General features: G+C 46.6%; 1 protein-coding gene across 5 annotated transcripts in view; it reads right to left on the minus strand.

Annotated features, from left to right (window-relative positions):
- Dlc1 (deleted in liver cancer 1) overlaps nt 1-20,154 on the minus strand; it is a 385,446-nt gene that overhangs the window by 2,812 nt on the left and 362,480 nt on the right. For all 5 annotated transcript variants that reach the window (NM_001194940.2, NM_001194941.1, NM_015802.3 and 2 more), the window contains 10 exons: nt 16,126-16,189; nt 12,991-14,417; nt 12,151-12,327; nt 8,997-9,156; nt 8,674-8,872; nt 6,485-6,698; nt 4,257-4,371; nt 3,405-3,623; nt 2,118-2,335; nt 715-888 (listed from right to left, as the gene is read on the minus strand). In NM_001194940.2, the coding sequence (NP_001181869.1) occupies nt 715-888; nt 2,118-2,335; nt 3,405-3,623; nt 4,257-4,371; nt 6,485-6,698; nt 8,674-8,872; nt 8,997-9,156; nt 12,151-12,327; nt 12,991-14,417; nt 16,126-16,189 (2,967 nt within the window). The remainder of the gene's footprint in view (nt 1-714; nt 889-2,117; nt 2,336-3,404; nt 3,624-4,256; nt 4,372-6,484; nt 6,699-8,673; nt 8,873-8,996; nt 9,157-12,150; nt 12,328-12,990; nt 14,418-16,125; nt 16,190-20,154) is intronic.

Raw genomic sequence — 20,154 nt, forward strand, 5'->3', positions numbered from 1 at the left:
TTGACACAGTATCTCTATATAGCCCAGGCTGGCCTTGAACTCACTGTGACTGGTCTGCCTCAGCCTCTCACGTGCTGTATACCTATTGTCAATCCTCCATGAGGAACACGTGAAAGTAAGGATTGCTTTCTGTCAGCATTCCCATTACACATTTAGGCCCAGAAGGTTTCCAGGGAACACCATTTAAAGCTGCACACCCGGGATACTGGATAACACTCAGCGACCCTGCTTAGAAACAGCTTCAGCATGCATCATAGATACAGATGGCATGGGTAACTGAAATTTACAAAGGGGGAGTGTTTTTGTTTTTGTTTTTAATGAAGTGAGCAGTCACTAGTTGATCTTGGACATTTTTATATCTGAAGAATCAGGTTCATTTACCGCACAAAGCAAAGCATGCACACTGTTCAAACACCTTCCATTATAAAGTAGGCAGCATCTACTTGTTGGTTCAATATAAAATATACTACTTCCTGTGGCTTTAAATTTGTGATGAATCTACCAAATTCGCAGCGCTTTAGTAGCATTATTTCCTAGACTGGAAGCAGTACCCAAAAGGACAGCAAACACCAAGGTTTTGCTTCGTATGTATTATCATTTATTAGGTCTCCAAAACACAGTGACAGGCTCATGTCCCCTTTCTTGGAATTATATGGAAAGTCTGCACCTCCTGCATCACCATCCCCACATCCAAAGGTCGGGATCAGAATGTACCTTAAATCAGCTCTGCACATGTAGGTAAGCTTGGATTTTCCTGACCCGCAGGGTTCAATCAAATATCTGGACAGGAGCACATTAACCCTCACCCCCGCCACGGGGGCCCGGTCGTGATCCACAGAGGTGAGTAAGAGAGCACAGGCCCCCCTGGGTAAGTTAGTCCTCCAGGTCCTGCGGAGACAAAACCAAAGGGGAAATGAGATTTCTCAGAAGCCAGCTTGAAAATGGTCCCTCTGTCCTGGGATCCTCCCAACCCCTGCGCATGGACTCTGTGTGGACAACCTGCGTGGGGTGTGTGCTGGCTGGGTTTGTGTGTCAACTTGACTCAAGCTGGAGCTATTACAGAGAAAGGAGCCTCCCTTGAGGAAATGCCTCCATGAGATCCAGCTCTGAGGCATTTTTTCAATCAGTAATCAATAGGAGAGGGCTCAGCCCACTGTGGGTGGTGCCATCCCTGGGCTGGTGGTCCTGTAAGCAGCATCCCTCCATAGCCTCTGCATCAGCTCCTGCCTCCAGGTTTCTTAAGTTCCTGCCTTGATTTCCTTTGGTGATGAACAGCAGTGTAGAAGTGTAAGCTGAATAAACCCTTTCCTCCCTAATTTGTTTCTTGGTCATGATGTTTGTGCAGGAATAGAAACCCTGACTAAGAGAGGGTGGAAATGCTCAGTCACACAGTCTCTGAACGTTTTGTTTGTTTGTTTGTTTGTTTTAATGTTTTTTGAGACAGGGTTCCTCTGTATAGCCCTGGCTGTCCTGGAATTCACTTTGTAGACCAGGCTGGCCTCGAACTCAGAAATCTGCCTGCTTTTGCCTCCCAAGTGCTCGGATTAAAGGTGTGAGCCACCACCGCCCGGCTCTTTTTTTTTTTTTTTTAATTAAAACAAAACAAAACAAAACAAAAAAACCCACTTTTACATTTCATGAATGTCTCAGGTCATGGACATCAAACAAGCAGTGAACAGTTCTGGAAGAGTTATGTGACATTTCCTCAAAGCTTTCTGAAACTGCTCCTTCAATAGCCTTCAGACTATCGAATTCAGACTTGGGAGTGACGTAACAAATAAATCAGCCTTAATCACAGATCACTTGGCACTCAATGCTATTTCCCTATCCACTTGTTAGCTGTTTCTAGCCAGAATATCTATATTCGATGTGGCAGAAATCTAGCACCATGGTGGTGCACAGTCACTTGAAAAGGCGTTCCCTTTCTGAGCTCAGTCACTACCCAGTGAAGCACCCTGTTGGGACAAACATGACTGTGCTTTGAAATCGCTCATCACTGTTCCCGACATCTACCTCTGGTTTTGAAGGCTGTAATCATATTGTACGTTTGAGTGGCACATGGGCTCAGTCCTGATGTCTAGTCATCCATGTCACAGTCAAATCAATTTGGGACTCACCTCAATACGACGTAGTCCCGCGCAGGGTGGGGCGCCATGCTGTTTTGGACGTATTGGTAGATTTCAGTCTGGCTGTCCAGGATTTCAATCACCTTGGAGTCCAGCAGGTCCACATCCCAGAGGTGTTGCTCCTTCAGAAGGCGCTTTAAGATCTCCTCGGGTGCAGCGGGGACTTCGATAGTTGACCTCCAAAGCCTTAACGGGGGTCCTTCGCTGACCTGAAAGGAAGATGTGGATTGTTTGTTTGTTTGGAGATGGGATTTCTCTGTGTAGCCATGGTCATTCTGGAACTTACTCAGTAGACCAGGGTGTCCTTGAGTTCTAGAGATCCACCTGCCTCTGCCTCCCAAGTTGGTGGCATGCACCACCAATGCCAGGCAAGATGTGGTTTGCTTTTTTTTTTTTTTGTAATGCTAAAGATATATACTTTGAGTCTGAAAGCAAATTTTGAGTAGGAGACATGGCCCCTCTGTTCACAGACTGATTAGTCAATCTATGAAGTTGATTAGCTATGGGTTCTAAATACATTCAAGAGCAGTCTACAAGTACCAATAAAATAGTGTCCAATTCCTGTGGCTTGTATGAGGATGACTGTGACAAACTCATTTATTTCATCCCTAAGTCCGTATGGCCATTTGACCACTCCATTTTCAAGGTGGTAGAGACAGTGTTGACAAACCTCTTGCTGAGCTACAAAGAATGCTCCAAACAATGGCTCAGAACACATGGGAGTGTCCAACTATTTTCTTTACATTATATAGGAAAAAGACATCTCAACATGTACCAAGATGCCCTTTAAAACCTTATAACACTAGTGAACCTTCTAGGTAAGGACAGGGCAGTGGTTCTCAACTTTTCTAACGCTGTGACTCTTTAATAAAGTTCTCGTGTTGTGGTGACCCCCAACCATAAGTTTATTTTTTTTTTCCTTGCTACTCCCTAAGTAATTTTGCTAGCATAAGTCATTCTGCTACTGTTATGATCGTAATGTAAATATCTGATATGCAACCCCGAAGGGGTCACAGCCCGAGGATTGAGGACCACTGTTCTAAGATGATTCGGTGGAAGGAAGGACCTTCTTCCCAAGCAGACTGAGCTGTCGCAAGGGTCAGTGTTTGTCCCTCTGTGGCCAGTGTCCATTTCCCCAGGGGATCTTAATCACCTGGCTGCCCAACGCAGCGACAGTTGTCAGTAATAGCTAGAGATTCCCACAGAGAGTACAACTGGGCAGTCTCAGGTCTGATGACTCAGTCATAGCCACAGGAACGGACCAGGGAGAAGACTGACCTTCTTATAGGACAGCTCAGCCTGTTCGGAGGTGGGGTAGCTGACCCAGCCTTTGAACTTCTCTTTGACCTCCTTAAACAGGCCATCCACACAGTCCTGGAGGAAGTGTCTGTAGTCAGCAGGCTGGTCACTATTCAGGTGTCCCAAGGCCTCCAGGGTAAGGGGCTTCAGCTCTTGTTCAGTGTAGGAGTTACGGCACCGGCTCATTTCCTCAGGGACCTGGGAGAAACACACAAGGATAGATGGGTCCGTCAGCACCTCAGCAGAAGTCGAAGGGCAGAATCAACGGCCTGACTCAAGCTGGCAGTCTGCTCCCTCAAGACAGTGAAGGATTTAGGTATTCACAACAGGGCTGACATGGAGCAAAGCAGGGTTCTCAGACACAATGTTAATTCCAGATAATCTGTTGCTTTTGCCTTTTTTGTTAAAAAAAACAAAACAACCTCCCCACCCCAACAAAAACAGGGTTTCTCTTATGTGGTCCTGGCTGTCCTGGAGCTAGCTCTATAGACAGACTGTCTTCAAATTCTGTTTTTGCTTTTTAAGTAAAAGGTAGACAGTTTCATCAAAAATTAACTGCAAAGGGTGTATAGACATACATTTATTTAAATACATATAAAAATGCCTGTCTCTGTGTGTATGTGTATGGATGTGAGAGAGAGAGAGAGAGAGAGAGAGAGAGAGAGAGAGAGAGGAGTCTGTCTGATTGTCTGTAATTCTTTAGCCTATGTACATAATCTCCAATTATGGGAAAGATCTTTTGTGTGTGGGAACAAGTATCAAGTCGATGACCTTCGCCCACCCGTCCACATTATCCCGAGCCCAGCAGCCAAGCCTTGCTGGGATTGTTACCTGGAAGAGCTTCTTGCACTCAGCAATCATGTGGGCCAGCCCTTGAGTCGCCGCTAGGTTTTCATTCAGGTCTTTCTGGTCTGGTTTGCCCAAACTCTGTTTTCTTTGCATTACCCTGAGAAAAAAAACAGAAAGGGTTTTGATAATGAGCATGTGACGTAGTCCAGAGAGCCTTTCACTTTTGTTCAGCACAGCTTCTCAACAGTTTCATTCAAAATACAACGCGAAATACTAAACAGACACATTCTAGTTAAATATGGAGACTGTGTAGAGACATCTTAGTAAGCAGTTCACAAGAGTGCTTACGTGCGAGTGCTTACGTGCTGAGGCACCTTCTAAAGGGACTGATGCGGGCGCCGTTTGGACTAGGGATGGATGGTTATTGGCTTTGTTACTGGCTAAGTAAACAGGATCCCTTACCGTAGGCGAGGGATAAACCTATTGTTCCCTGGAGGTTTGGTCTTATTCTTATCTGGCCTCTCTTCTAATCATCTCCTGTAGTTTTCCATCCCATTAAAGTCGGAATGTCCCAACAGCTTTTAACACTAGTTAAAAGGCTATTTGAGTACTGTGTGGTTTCCAGGTGCAATGGCGGCAATGTATCAAGCTGAGAAACACTTTTCAGGTTCCTATGGCAAGACACGGGATGCGCTGGGTCCACAGACAACCTTTCCTCCCACAGTGGAGGGGATGTCTTCTCAGGAGCCATTTGCCTAAGAACTGCAAATCAGATCTGCTACACGTCCTCTAAGCTTCACTTTATTTTTGAGAGAGAGAGAGAGAGAGAGAGAGAGAGAGGAGAGAACAGTATGTCCATCTCCTGTGACTGTTATGATCTGAGAAGGTGAATGGAAAGGAAACAGCCCTATACTAGGTATAGAGTAAGTCCTGGTGAGTATCAGCTGTTGTGAGCACTCAGGTTCTTCCAGTTTTCCTAAAGCTACTCCTGCCTTCTAGACAGAAATGTTTGCCAACAATTGGCTTAGGCCATATGTTAAGTAGGAACAACTCAGGCTCAGAACCTCGGTCCTTTGTAGCTTTGCTTTCAACTTCAGGAACAGACCAGGAAGGTGTCTTTCCTGATCCCACAGAGGCTAAGGCTCTGGGGATCAGCCACCCGCTCAGTTTCAGGTCAGTAGGTCTGCAAGGCTTTGTGCAGGGACAGCAGAAATGACACGCTTTGGTTTGCCTTCAACACTGATCCCGTCAAAGCACTAGCCTCTGTGGTGTTCCCTCTCAGGACCTCTGTGGTGCTCCCTCTCAGGACCTCTGTGGTGCTCCCTCTCAGGACCTCTGTGGTGCTCCCTCTCAGGACCTCTGTGGTGCTCCCTCTCAGGACCTCTGTGGTGCTCCCTCTCAGGACCTCTGTGATGCTCCCTCTCAGGACCTCAGTGGTGCTCCCTCTCAGGACCTTAGTGGTGTTCCCTCTCAGGACCTCTGTGATGCTCCCTCTCAGGACCTCTGTGCTTTCAGAAAGGAACACTGGGAGAGGAGACAGGCACCGGGTTGCTCTGTGAGCAGACAGTGAGAGTGGCTTGGGCAGGATAGGTCCCCAAGAAGTTCACACTTAGGACAATTGGTGACAAGCTGGTGGTACTGTTGTGGCAGGTTTTGGAAAAGTTAGGAGGTGGGACTTAGCTGGAGAAAACAGGTCACTGGGAGTTGGTCCTTGGGTATCTTGTTTAGTCCTGTGTGTGTTCCCTCTGCCCCAACCCCCCGGGCCACCATGTAACAAAGGTCCTCTCCTGTTGCCCTGTGATGTCTGCCTAAGACATGGGGCCAACCAACTATGGTTTGAGTCCATTGAAACCATGAGCAAAGTCAACATTTACTTCCTGTGATGGACTGTATATGCCTGGGCCAGGGCATATACACTATTAGGAGGTGTGGCCTTGTAGAAGTAGGTGTGTCACTGTGGGTGTGGGCTTTAAGATCCTCATCCTATCTGCCTGAAGTCAGTATTTTCCAGCAGCCTTCTGATGATGTAGACTGCACCATGCCTTGGTCATGGTGTCTGTTCACAGTAGTAAACCTTGACTAATACAATCCCTTAAGTTGTTTGTGTCAAGTCATCTTTTACAGTGACATACGAGGACTTAATTCCAGGACTAACCCCCTTTGCTAGGTCCAGATAAGAATCCAATAAGGACACAAGGACAAGGCTCTAGAAGGTGAGTGATACCTCATGGGAACAGAGCCCAGGCATGCCCCTTGCATCTGATCTGTACCTTGGAGAAGAATTCTCTCGCTTCAGGGTGTTGAGGTGGAAGAGGGACGGAGCTAGGCACACAGCCAGGTTGGTGGGAGTCATCTGGTTTTCTTTCACAGCCGCTGTGACATCGCTCAGGAAATAGAGAAGTGTCTGCAGAACCTCCCGGTTCTCGTCGGGCAGGAGCATAATGGCCGCCTTGATGGCTTGGAGGCGCTGGTCCTTGGGAACATCTGCAGGACACAAGCATTGCCACCACCAACTCAGTAATTTTCCACGCACGTGGGCAAGTCCACATCCCAAAGCAAACATGGGCATCAAATACTGAACGGGCAGTTGTAGAAAGCATACTAAAGATTAATAAGGGAGAAATTATGGGCTGCCACCGGCGTCACTACCCTCAAGTATTTCCTGCCTTGTGGGGGAGTTAAAACATTTGAAACACCCACAATACTAACATGCTTTTAAATCGACCTCAGACTTCGGCTCCAGATGACACGCGCCTTAAGCGTACAGAACTGTTACTTCTAAGCACTTAAAAAAAAATCTCTAATTTGCCATCTTAATTATCAAAATCATTCCACCTTAAAGACTTTGTGTAGTTTCAATAAAATGTTTTATGTGAGACACGTGCAAGACATTAAAAAACAGGGGCTGCTCAGCTGAGCAGAAAGGGCTCAGTATCTCTGGAGACCGATTTTGACCCATTTGCCCATTCTTTAAATGGGGAAAGGTTGTGGAAAAACATGAAGCCAATTTCAATAGACAGAGCTTAAATAATGACGTTTAAAGTTTTTAGAAGGTACACCAAGAAGCAAACGTATCAAAGTGCACATCACCCTGTAGAATAACTTATACTGGAATAAGTTTGTGCCTGGCATTCCGGTCTCATTCACCAGGCAAATTTTCTTTAAAGCAAGTGGTGGAAAAAGCAAGTCACTTAAATGCAAGGTCCTAAGACAAACTGATTAAAGGGCTCCATGGTTACGACGCATAACAAATACCTCAGCAGGGGCGGGTGTGTGTGTGTGTGTGGGGGGAAGTGACCTGTGTTTTCCTAAAATATGAAAGGTTGAGAGAGAGCCTGAAGCAGTCCAGACCAGCTCCGTTTCTCATAAAATGAAGTCCAGCACGTCACTTCTAAAGCTTATTTCAGCACTAAGACGGGGCTGCTTTTAAATCATGCTGCTCTGACGTCACGAGCCCAGAGAAAGAGGAGGAGGCTGTGAAAGCCACGGTCCTCTTCTTCATCATTCACTTCCTCAATGGTTTGCCCTAAGCCGAGCCTAAAAGTGAGGAGGGCACGCGTATTGTCTCCTTAGGTGTTTATGGGAGGAACGGTGATGATTAACCGGAAAAGGGGAAAGAGGATTATTTTATTCATTTCCCAGGGAGATAAAATACACATGAGAAAAATTTGAATTCCACAGCCCTGTTAGAGAAGTATAAAGTAAATGAGAAGTCTATATAGATGGGGAGCAGGGAAGGAAATGAGAGGTGGGGGAAGGGAAGGGAGAGGGGTCGAGGTAGAGAAAGTGGAGGAGAGGAAGAGGAAGAGGAAGAGGAGGGAGGCAGAGAGGGAAAAGGGAGAGGGAGAAGGCCAGCATACCATTTTGGTACCCTATTTTTGAACACCTACTGCTCTAGATAAACGAAAGATGACAGTGGACTTGATGGTAAAAATGTACAACTGACTTCTGTACTTCCTGACTCAATAGCAACACTGATTTTCTCTTTCTTTTGAAGACAATGTCTCATGAGACCCAGGTAGCCCTCAAATTCAGTATGCAGCCAAGGGTGACCTTGAACTGATCCTCCCACCTCCATTTCCAAAGTGCTAAGGTTGCAGGTCTGCACCGTGACACCTGGTTTATGTGATGCTGGAGAGAAAACTCAGTACTTTATGTGTGCTACACACAATCCCTCTGCCAACAACATACAGTGGGTCATAAAAGTACTTCTCAAGCTATTTAGTAAGGATACAGTAAACCTATTACACACACACACACACACACACACAGACACACACACAGACACACACACACACACACACACACACACACACACACACACACACACTGTAACTTTCGAGAAGATCAGCATGCAGGTTTTTCTCTACAAAAGGATGGCATACAAAGAGGCTGTGTGCTTCAGTTGGTCCCATGGAACCCGACATCAGTTGCCTTAAGAAGAACCAAGAACGCTTACACTGGTAGATCTGCAGGAAGGTTTCGGAGAGTTTGTTCGTCATGAGGGGCTCAGGAAGATCTCGAAAATATTGCTTTAACATGTCTGCCACATCATAAGCAGACTGGCCTTCATAGTTGACATTATCTTCAGCGCTTTCATTCATCTGGCGTAGAGCCTGGATCCGGGATTTGACACCTGACTTCCTGAAGAGCCCGACCTTTTGGAAGGAGAACAGCAGGGATGGGTGTGGAAGCAGGACCCTTCCCCACGAAACTAGAAAAAAAACCATGCAGCCCAAAGCTCCGCTCCCACGAGTGGGATCCACAGGCAGCTGTACTCACCTGGTCCAGACAGTGGTTACGGAGGTAGCGCATGGCCTGCTGGATGCTCTGGGGCAGGGGCTGTCCTGAGCGCTGCACGTTCACAGTCAGTGGGACCCCAAACACACTCCGGTCCTTGTAGTCTGGAACCTTGATCCTTTTCATGAACTTGGGCACAGCCCTGTTTAAGGAAGATGGGGTGGAGGGGATAAAGCATTCACTTGTCTGAATTTGCTTACCCCCCCTTCTTTTCAACCCCTCCCCCCACCACGAATTTGATCCCTGTCAATACAGGGACTATTTAAATGAAAATAAAGTGACCTCTTCCGTTCTGTAGCTGTAGTAGCCACATTAAAGACCTTTTACTGGGTCAGTAGCTGCCACAATACATTATATGAGTGTAAAACGCCCTGCTCCAAATTACTGGACAATGTCATAGGAATGTGTGTGGTTTTTTTTTTTTTTTTTTTTTTTTTTGGTGGCGGGTGGGCAAAGTGCTTTTGGTTATCAAACTTGGAGACTCTGGAATCTATCTGGGCAAGTGCTCTGTTACTGAGCTACAGCCCTAATGTCTCCCCGATTCCTTTGTTTTTGTAAGACTTTTTATTATTATTATTATTATTATTATTATTATTATTATTATTATTATGTAGCCCACTCTGGTCGGTCTAGATATCTGAAGAGCTGGAACTAAAAGACCTGGACAAATACCCTCATCTGGGGAATCTGTTAGCTCCTGTTAATCTTGAGAAGGGTTGTCTGTGGTCCTCAGGGAGGCTAATGGACTTCCTTACACGAGAACAGTACAGGAAGGAAGAGGCAAAAAATATGTAACACCCTATTTAGGTACTTCTGATATGAGCTTGAGAAACAACTTCCCACTTTTCCTAAAAGGGTATGAATCCCTTCTGGGTTCTTGGAAGAGACCTGAGTTGATTCATTTATAAGGAGATCCGGGTAACATTGTGTAAAAACCAGCCAAAGGCTAACTGTCTTGTCATACTGGGAACCTAGGCCAGAGATCAAATAGGGCTGGATCTGGAGTCAAAATAAATTCCCCTGCCGATGACTCCAAAGAATACAGCATCTCCAGGCTTCTATGGGAAAGGGGAAAGGCACAATGGGGGTTTTGTGAAGCTCCCAAAGGCGGCCAGGCATCCTGAAAGCAGGGCTGTGCCCAGCCATATATGCGACAGCAGGAAACCCAAATCAGGCATTTAAGGATGTCAGGCAGGTACAAGTGACCCCTTGAGGGAGACCAGAAAGGGCAGAGCCGAACAGGAAAGGGACTTTGGGCAGAAGTGCTCCTTGCTGTCCGAGTTCTACAATGCCAGGCATTTACATTTTGGTTTTTACACACTGGAAAACCTGACCAGAAGTGAAGTAAGTGGGAGGGTGGACTTGTAGATTTTTTTTTTTTTTGAGGGTTTGGTGAGAAAGGGGGTAGACAACCCTGAAAGGAGAATGTAAAATATGCAGTTTTAAATAGCAGTGAGGAAAATATTACTCTAAGCACAGAGGGAGACCACAGAAAGCCAACTGCCTTGCCTTCTGGGTGCTTGCCCGCGGCCATGGTGTGCCACTCTTGATGGCTCTAGAAAAGGAAAAGGCAGAGAGTAAAGCCAGATTTGCATTTCCATACAGTTAGGAGCAGGGCACAGAGGCAGAAGTGTGCATAAAGCTCGCTTTGTTGTGCGTGAAGGGCCCAGGCTGTGGAATGTGGAAAGAACACATTACACTCCCCGCTGAGAATCTGAAGCATTCTGGGATAAACTGGTCAATACGTATTTCTGTCATTCAGAACAAACAACTTCTGTATTTAGCGAGGCTCATGTAACTGCCTTGGTTAGGGAGGTGCTTTGATGGCACAACTACAACCCCTGGACATTCCTAGGAGGGAGGAGTCAGAGAATTGAGGAACAGTGGACCCTGCCTCAGACCATCTCTACCATTTTGGCTGGTTACTGATATGGGCTGCATCTGTTTTCATAACAATTGGACTACAAGCACCCTGATGTGAAAAGATTCAGGGACACCTGTGACACTTGGAAACAGAGACCTGGATCCAGATACAGTTCTTGTCTTTAAACTCTGACTATGGACAGGAATTATATCCTGCCCACGACCCATCCAGCCTGACTGTCCACATTTTACACTCAAGGCTGAGGATTCTAGATTATGAAGAGTTAGACATCTAATACATTTCAATTTTAAAAATATAGTTGCTCTGTGGTGGGGCATGGTGGCACATGGCTTTAATCCTAGCACTCAGAGGAGGTAGAGGCAGGTGAATCTCTGAGTTCAAGGCCAGCCTGGTATATATAGTTATGAGTTCTGGGACTAACAGAGCTATAAAACAGATAGACCCTGTCTTAAAACACCAAAACAAACAAACAAACTAAAGCAAAAAAAAAAAAAACAAAAAACAAAAAACAAAAAACAAAAAAACCCCCCAAAACCCAAAGGGCTGGAGAGATAGATAGCTCAGTGGGTAAGAGCACTGACTGCTCTCCCAGAGGTCCTGAGTTCAATTCCCAGCAACCATATGGTGGCTCACAACCATCTGGAACGGAATCCGATGCCCTCTTCTGGTGTGTCTGAAGACAGCTACAGTATACTCATACATAAAATAAATAATTCTTAAAAAAAAAAAAAAAAAAACCAAAAACTCAAACACAAAGAAACAGTATATATGTAAGATATTATAGCTAACTACTTAAGTTTATTATTCTCTGAGCATTTTTGCCAGAAAGGTCCGCTTCTAAATAAACAACAAAGCAAAAAAACCCCAAAGTCAAAACAAAAACCCCAAACTTGTTAGCACAGGTAGATTTCTCAGGTCATGCTCAAAACCTTCAATCAAAACTGACCAACAGCGTGATGGAGTGTGGGCTCAGCATGAACAAGGGCCTGAACGCATCTCAGGCAACCACATGATGGCTGAAAACCCAACCAACCAGTCCTGCAGTTAACTCCCTGAGGCTCCAGGAGTTTGAGCAGCATGGAGAACATAGCCTGGAGGATGTGGAGACCACCTGCTTAAAGGTTGATGGACTGGTGACATTGACAGAGGACAGAACGGTCCTATGCTGAGTGCTGGGGACAACCTCAGGGAGCGTGATGGCATCCCCCCAGGGCCATTGCTCACTGCTCACTGCGCGCTGCGCTCTCTTACCAGCTGAAGCCGTGCTTGTTGGAAGGCGTGTACTTTTCCAGCAGGGCCGTCAATTTCAGGAGCGAGTATTTCTGCAGCAGGTTCATCTGGGCCACAGACTGGCAGTTAATCTGCAGTGACACGGAGTTGAGGCTCGGCCGGTGGGAGCTCTGGAAGCTGTGCCACCTCAGTCTGTGCCTGCAAGAGAACAGGGCGGAAGGAGTGAGCTGGGACCAATCTCTGATCATCAGGAACCAAGAGCATCGATCTTCCTTTCCCTGCCTCCCCCCCACCCCCACTGTCTTTGTAACCCCTGAAGGTTGGTTCCAGAACATAGCAGATATGTGGACTCAGTACACTCAGGTCTCTTAAAAAAGATGGATAGTGTCAACGCACATCGGGAGCACCCTCCCCATTTAATGTAAGTTTATAAGCCAGATTGCTATAACAACCTGCTAGTAGTTCACGGTCACACTCTATTACCCAGGGTATAATGACGGAGAAGACAGTTTCTCCCCTGAGTAGTTCTCATCTGTGCCTGGCTGAAACTGAAGATTTGGAACTGCAGGAGAATCAAGATGCATGCACTTTAAGCACGTCTAAGTACACCCCACGGTGGATAAGGCCTGACTATATCGTTCAAACACCACCATCTTCCAGGGTCCACTGTCTGCATCCTTGATGACCAAAGGTTCATACCTAGTTTATAATACTCCTTTCCCGTTGGGATTGTTGGGGTCTCCTGGTTGGACGCCGTCCCTAGGAATTTACAGGACTGCAAATATCAGACTCAATCCCACCAAGCAGACCCTTCTTGATTCTCCACCTCTGGATGCATCGAGAAGCAACGCCCTTCCTTACCTATTGCACCTGGTCAGGGAAGCCCCCACCCCTGAGTCTCTTCTTTCCGGGATATCAGTGGGCTCTTCGGGCTCATTGAGGGAGTTGCCTGTGCTGTCCAGGTCACTGGGTGTCCTTCGGTCATGGTCCACATCCAGGTGTATCTGTTTTGGAGATGACGGGCAAGGAGAGACAGAGTCCAGGGCTGAGTCCGAGTCTCCCTCGTCGGAAAACTTCTCGGACCACTGGTTGACTATCCGCTGCATCCCCTTCACGTGGTAGAGAATGTCATCCAGCTCAGGGAAGATGTCCTCATTCTCCAGGTCGGCCAGTTCTCCCGAGCTGGAGTACAGGATAGAACCCGGTACGTTATCATAGATGCTCAGGCGGCTGCTCAGAGAGCTGGAAGAATTGCGTCTCTTCAGCTCCTTAGGACTGTCATGGCTGTTTTCTCTCCGTAGGCTGAGATGGCCAGGGCCATGGAAGCTTCCGGTCCTCCAGTTCACAGAACTGTTTCCCGAGGGACAGAAACTGCCATGGGAGAGGGCCTTAGGGAAGGTGCCGGGCTTGTGATCTTCGGGAATGTAGAACACCGTGTCCTCTGGGTAGCTCTCACGGTTTTTATAGTTCTGCTCCGTCACGTTGTTCAAGGTGGACTGACTGAATGGGTCGAAGCCCTCTAGATACATGCCCACCCGCTTGTTACAGGTGCTGAGGCTCCGGGTCCTGGTGACCGGGCTGGGTGTGCTGACCGCGCTGCTGGTCTCTGATTGGCTGCTGCTGCTGCTGGTCTGGGTGGAGTTAGACACGCTCCTTTTCCGTACCATGGGCACGTTGATGTGGTTGCCATTGAGGGCTGAGATCTCCACACAGTTCAGCTGCTTCAGCTTTGCCTCATCCATACCCTCCTGCAGAATGGGAGCACTGATGATCAACCCCAGCTTGGAAGGCGCCTTGTGCTTGCTGTGGTGGGAGCCCTTGAGCTTCAGGCTCTCCATGCGTTTGAGCAGGCTCCGCGTCTTCGACTTGGTGTTCTTCTCGTGGTGGCCTTTCATGCTAAAACTGAAGCTGGACAGTTCCTTGGGAGACGGCAGGCTGGAAAAAGAGTCATCATTGCCTACAAAGTGTCCGGAGGAGCAGACGCTGATGACGGAATTGGTTCGGGGCGTAGTGGCATCTCCACTGTGGGCTGCGTGGGTGGGGACGCTGCTGCTGGTGCTGCTGAGGCTTCGGACAGAGGCCACCTCCTGGTGCTCGCTGAGGTCTGTCAGCATGCTTTCGTGGCTTGTGGCGCTTTGCAAACGAGAGTTGTCTGGGGACCCAGGGATTGGATCCTGCTTTGGGGAAAAGACGTCAAACTCTTCAAGGCGGGACCACCGCTTGCTGTCCCTCTGGAAAGTCCACTTGCCGCTTATGGCGCAAGGCTCATCTTCATCCGAATCCTCACTCTGAAAACACAGAATGAAGCCATTTATGTGCTGGGCCAAGCAGGGGGCAGAAGGCAGAACACAGGTTAAGGGCCAGGCCACAGCCCAAATGATATTCCCAGTGTCCATTGCTCAGTTCTCTTAATTAACAAAGATGGATTTAAAGACATTATTATTGGGCTGGAGGGATGGCTCAGCCGTTAAGAACACTGGCTGCTCTTCCAGAGGTCCTGAGTTCAAATCCCAACAACCACATGGTGGCTCACAACCATCTGTAATGAGATCTGATGCCCTCTTTCGGTGTGTCTAAAGACAGCCACAGTGTACTTATATATAATAAACAAATAAATCCTTAAAAAAGAGATATTATTATTACTTTATTTTATTTAGAGAATGTATTTGCATGTATGTGTATATGTATGGATGTATATGAATGTTCACACCGTGTTCAGACGACTACCAGTCAGTGTGAGTTTTCTCCTTCAGTCATATAGAACTGGGTCGACAGGCTTGGCAACAGGCCGACTGTCATTTAACCAGCCCAGATGTAAAGACTTTAACAGAAGTCTGACCAAGTGTTGCCAGCTAAACAAGTCATTTTATTGAAACCCTGGCTCGTCGGGCCATTCACTAATCGCTCACAAAGGGGACCTCTGAGATGGGCGAAAATTCCAAGCATGCAAAATATTCTGAACTGGAATCGGAGTCAACAGTCGTGGGACTCCCTCTGGATTGCCTCCAGTTTAACTGCCTGTTGACAGAGTGTGTTTATATACTCGTGTGCAATTAAAAAAAAAAAAAGCTATTTTCAAACAGCAGAATGGCAGCTGAGGACTCTAGGTCCCAAAGAGAAAGACAAGGTATTTCTTTAAAAGAACTGAAGATGATATAGTGAGCCATCTGTGGCAGAACACCTGACTATTCCCTTTCTGAAGGGAAATTAGAAGACACCACTCAGTCTGCTGGCCATCCTTGCCACTCACGTGGAAAATCCCACGAGGGAGGCTGAGTTTGTTAAGACACCGAGTACACGGTATCACACATCAATGTGGAGACTCACTGCCAAGCTCAGTGGACACCGCCGTTCCAGCTCGCTCACGTGAAACGGTTAACTTCCCAGATGGACTGTATACTCTCAACCGTCAGGAGTACGTCTTTTTGGGCAAATTTACTCCTCTTTAATTTCCAACACCAGTTCCTCACTGGTGAGCACTGACTCACCCTTTCCAAGGTCTCATAGCTCTTACCCAGAAATAACTGTTGTGTGACCCACCACCAACGACAGAGTGTATGGGATTTCCTGCTCCGGCATCTTCCTCCCCACCCACCACATCTCCTACAGTATCCCCCAAGCCAGCCTTCCCCTTTCATCTTGACAGCTTCGAGATGGAGCTACTGTTCCATCCAGGAAACAGGAAGAGGTCCTACAGAACGTTAGCTTTATTTCCTCTAGGGAGCAATGTGAAATTCCTCTGGAGATTCAATAGGCTTCATGCTTTGAATCACATGGTAGCCATGGAGTTCACTGGGAAAAGTAACAGATTTCTTCAAGTCCAGAGCAGTAGATGCCACCATCCACTGCTGTCTCCAAATAGGGGTTTTAACATGTTGAGGAATGGACAAACAGGACCTTTTACAGAGTGTAGATACAAGTCTTGTCTTGGTTAGTGTGCCTGCTGTCCCTGCCCTCCCCCCTCCCCCCTCCCCCCCATGTAATTTTGGTACTCACTCGCTTCCGGTGAGGACTGATCTCCAGCTTCATGACTGCACACTTGTTTAGAGTATTTAAGCGCCTGCAGAGCAGAGAAAGGCCGTGAGCAGAGAAAGGAACCACGAATGGGCAATCAAACTGAACAACTGACCCATACAATATGAGCTTCTCCGAACTCATTTCTAGTTTAGGCAGGTATGCTACACTTCCATTACATAGTGGGTAATGGAGTCCCAGGATGGTAGTGCACGTCTTTAATCTTAATACCCAGAAGGCAGAGGCAAGTAGATCTCTGTGAGTTGGAGGCCAGCCTGGTCTAGCTAGTGAGTTCTATTCTCAAAAAAAAAGCTTGTCTAACACAAAAGTGCCATTCTATTTCTTGTTAGATGGCATGCTACAGCATCAATGGCAGGCCCACTTCAAGGGCAACAGGCCAGCAGTAGGAACTGGGGAAGGTTGCAGGCAAAGTGCTCAGTGCACCCTTCTCACTCAAGTAATAATTAAGAAGGACAATGGACCTCAGAAATGTCCATGTCAGAAGGTGACTTTTATTGCTTGAATTTATTATACAGAGGTGAAGTTCCAGCCCTCTTTATTACTCAGTCCTATCAGGAGAGACTGTTTTCAGTATCGACAGCAACTGCACAAATGATTATTTTAAAAATCTCACTGAGCACAAACAGGCCCTTAGAACACAGTCCCCGCTGAGACGGGAGTCAAACTGCAGCTTTGAACAAGCTGCCCCCATCGCTAATGATATCGGTTTAGCCACATTAGAGAAACAGGGACGGCAGAGTAGCTTAGTGATCGGGTACTTGCGAAGGACACACAAGGCTTCAGGTTCAATCCTTAGCACAATGGAAATCAATCAGTCGATCAATCAACCATCAATCAATCAATCAATCAATCAATCAGTCACCAATCAATCGATCAATCAGCTTCATTAAAAGTCATAGGAGAAAAAAAAAAACAACAATAGCACCCGTTATCTACTCACTACCTAGTGTGCAAAGTGTGAGTGACAGGTCCCTGGGCCTCAGTTCTTTCTAGAATCTTCCAGATGATCATCACTAAAGTCTTCCTTTTTAAACGCGTCTGCTTGTTGCCTCATAAGCTTCACACACACACACACACACACACACACACACACACACACACACACACACACACCCATCAGTCTTTTATTTCTTTCCCGAATTGCAACCTTGCTTTTTTTTCCCCATGGAATAAGAGCGCTTAATTCCCTCCACTTGGAACTGATCCTGTACCCTGCTGGGCTTTATCTCGAGGGTCCTGCTCTGACAACTTGGATGCACCAGGATAGGTAGTATCTCTGCAGCCTGAGAAGCCTGCCTTTGATTCTATAGATTATGTGGAAGCCTGTTTATAGAATAATAAACAGAGATAAAACAGAATACCAACTCGTTCAGAAAAACCTCTCCTTGCATGGGAAAGGAGTGGGGGAGGGCAGGAGGAACAGTTGAGAGACACTGGAGGCTCAGAAGGGTGTAGGGTCCCTTGCTGAGGGGTCTCAGTTAAAGGACACAACCGAATGTAATGTTTCACTCCCCCAGTTTTTTTCAAGGCTTTAAGAGTGAGCAATGGTTAAGTTAGTCTTAGGTCTGGGATTCATTAATCGAACCCGTAATCAAATCTCCACTGGACTGCATTGGGGCTTTAATGGCTGAGTGGTGTTTATAACCAAATTTACTAGGCATGGAGGCTTATGGGGCTTGGGGAGGTGGGGTAACTTCACACACGCCAGTTTAAGCCAAACAACAAAAGACCCAGGAGGTTGGTTTGAGAAAAGTCAACTTTAACTTTTTATGTTGGCGGCACCAGACTAGGGGTGTGACGCTTCCTCTCTGGGTTTCTGTGGTTTTTCAATGATTTCCCCTCACCCACCCACATGCTCTAGGATCTCCAAAGAGCAGGACCCTCAGATTTCCGGAGGGGTACTAGGGACATAAGATAGTAGTTCTGATCAGAGAAGAAACTCATTTCATAGAAGGGAACAGAAAGATGGTCACCAGAAGTTGGGAAGGGACAGGGAGTCGCAAAGAGGCAGGCAGCAAGTGCAGGGCGACTTGGCATACCAGGGTGACTATAGTTAATATTAATTTTATATTTTAAAATAGCCAATTTGCATATACTCCAGACAAGAAATGATAAACGTATAAGCTATCGGATATGTTAACCCCCATAATTCAGTCATACACCTTACACACAAACATTGAAACATCACTTGCTACCACATAGATACATACAGTCGTGCTCTGTCAACCAAGAATTAAAATATGGTTCTAACTAGGTGAACTGCCACTGTCTTTGGGTGAGGCACTGGCTCGTCTTCAGTCCTCTGACAACCTTCTGCCACAGATACTATGATTTATCTTTATTTTATAAGGGACGAAAGGGGATGGGGGGGTGGGGCTTAGAGAGCTTAGGAATCTTGTCTAAGAACCCAGGATTAAAACACAGTGGCTCTGGTGCCCAAAGACAGCAACCTCTACAGTTGGTTGTGAAACAAGTATTAACAATGGCCGAAAAGAAAAGAAAATATAGAAAAGCCAGCCAAGAGAACCTGAAGTAGGATCAGTAGGTGAGATACCGATATCAGTAACCATCTGTGGCCTTGGGCATTCTGACCCCGCCGCCACCCAAGGCAAGGGCCCAGCAGGAATGTGCAGGTCTTATCTCTTGGGTGCCTTGGGTCCGTTTTTCAAGACAGATGGAGCCAAAGGTGCAATGTCAAAGCTTCAAGAGCTTTGCGGCACAGGGTTGGGGCTAGGGCTGGAGGCGCACAGATGAAAGGAGAGCAGGTGGAGGTCTGCCCCTTCTTGCATTTAAAATAAGACAGAAGAAGAAATAAGAAAACAGAGGCTCCCACAAAAATTCTTCAAATTCCTGTAGGTTTTCCTGGCATTCATACAAAAAAAATGTTTAAGTTCCTTGTTTGTTGCATGTAGCACTTGGGAGGCTGAGGCAGGAGGATTGTTGAGTTCTAGCCCAGTCTGGTCTACATAGCAAAGTCCTCTTCCAAGCATCCCCTACCTTCCCACAATTACTTGCTTCTTTTAAAACTGAATAGTAAGAGCAACAAGGTTAGAATGTCTCTGCAATGCTTGACACGGCTTTGGCATGTCATGGTGATTTGGGGACAAAGTACATACTGAAGATGACAGTGACAGACAACATAGTTTTTTGTTTTGTTTTGTTTTTTCATATGACAACTACCAGCTGATGTTCACAATTCTTTCCACGTGTTGGTAGAAGGAGTCAGTTTTAACTCCAAAGGAAAACAGCGGTCTGAAATGTTCCTGAAGCCACGGGAAGACATTTCACAAGAGGCGTCTCAGCATGGCTCACGGTTTACAACACCACAAGTATGTGCTTTGAGACACACTGAACACTCTTCCAGTCCGGAGTAGAGCTTGCTCGTGATCAGAGCTTCCTCAATGGGTTTAGGTTATCAGTCAAGCTAGCAAGATTGAGGGGAAAGAATTTCTTCAAGGGACCAAGTCATCTGCTACCTTAGACTAACACTTTAAGAACACTGGGCAGGGGGCTGGAGAGATGGCTCAGTGGGTAACCGCACTGGCTGTTCTTCCAGATGGACCTGAGTTCAAATCCCAGCACTTACATGGTGGCTTACAACCATCTGTAACTCCAGTTCCAGGGGAAGCTAATGTTTTCTTCCGTCTTCAGAGGCACGGTACATACACTATGCATGAGGTAAAATACTCACACACATACAATTTTTAAAAATTAACAAAAGCCTACTAGCATAATCATTATAATTTTTGATCATTACTGAACTTTATATTTTTAGAAAGAAAGTCCCAGTGCTCCAGTCCAGAGGAAATCTCTGCAGTAGGCATATGCAGTAAGTGAAGAATCAGAAAGCCCACAAGGGAAGGCTCTTGAAGTCTGCCTCAGGTCCCCACGTGTGCCCTTCTATGAAAGCCCAAGCCACTGCCATTATGTGTGACTACATGGACAAGGGCCTTGGGCATCCCACCTCCCAATACTCCAACGACTATTTCT

The sequence above is a fragment of the Mus musculus genome, chromosome 8 (genome assembly GCF_000001635.26).
Source record: "Mus musculus strain C57BL/6J chromosome 8, GRCm38.p6 C57BL/6J".
Classification (NCBI taxonomy): Eukaryota; Metazoa; Chordata; class Mammalia; order Rodentia; family Muridae; genus Mus; species Mus musculus.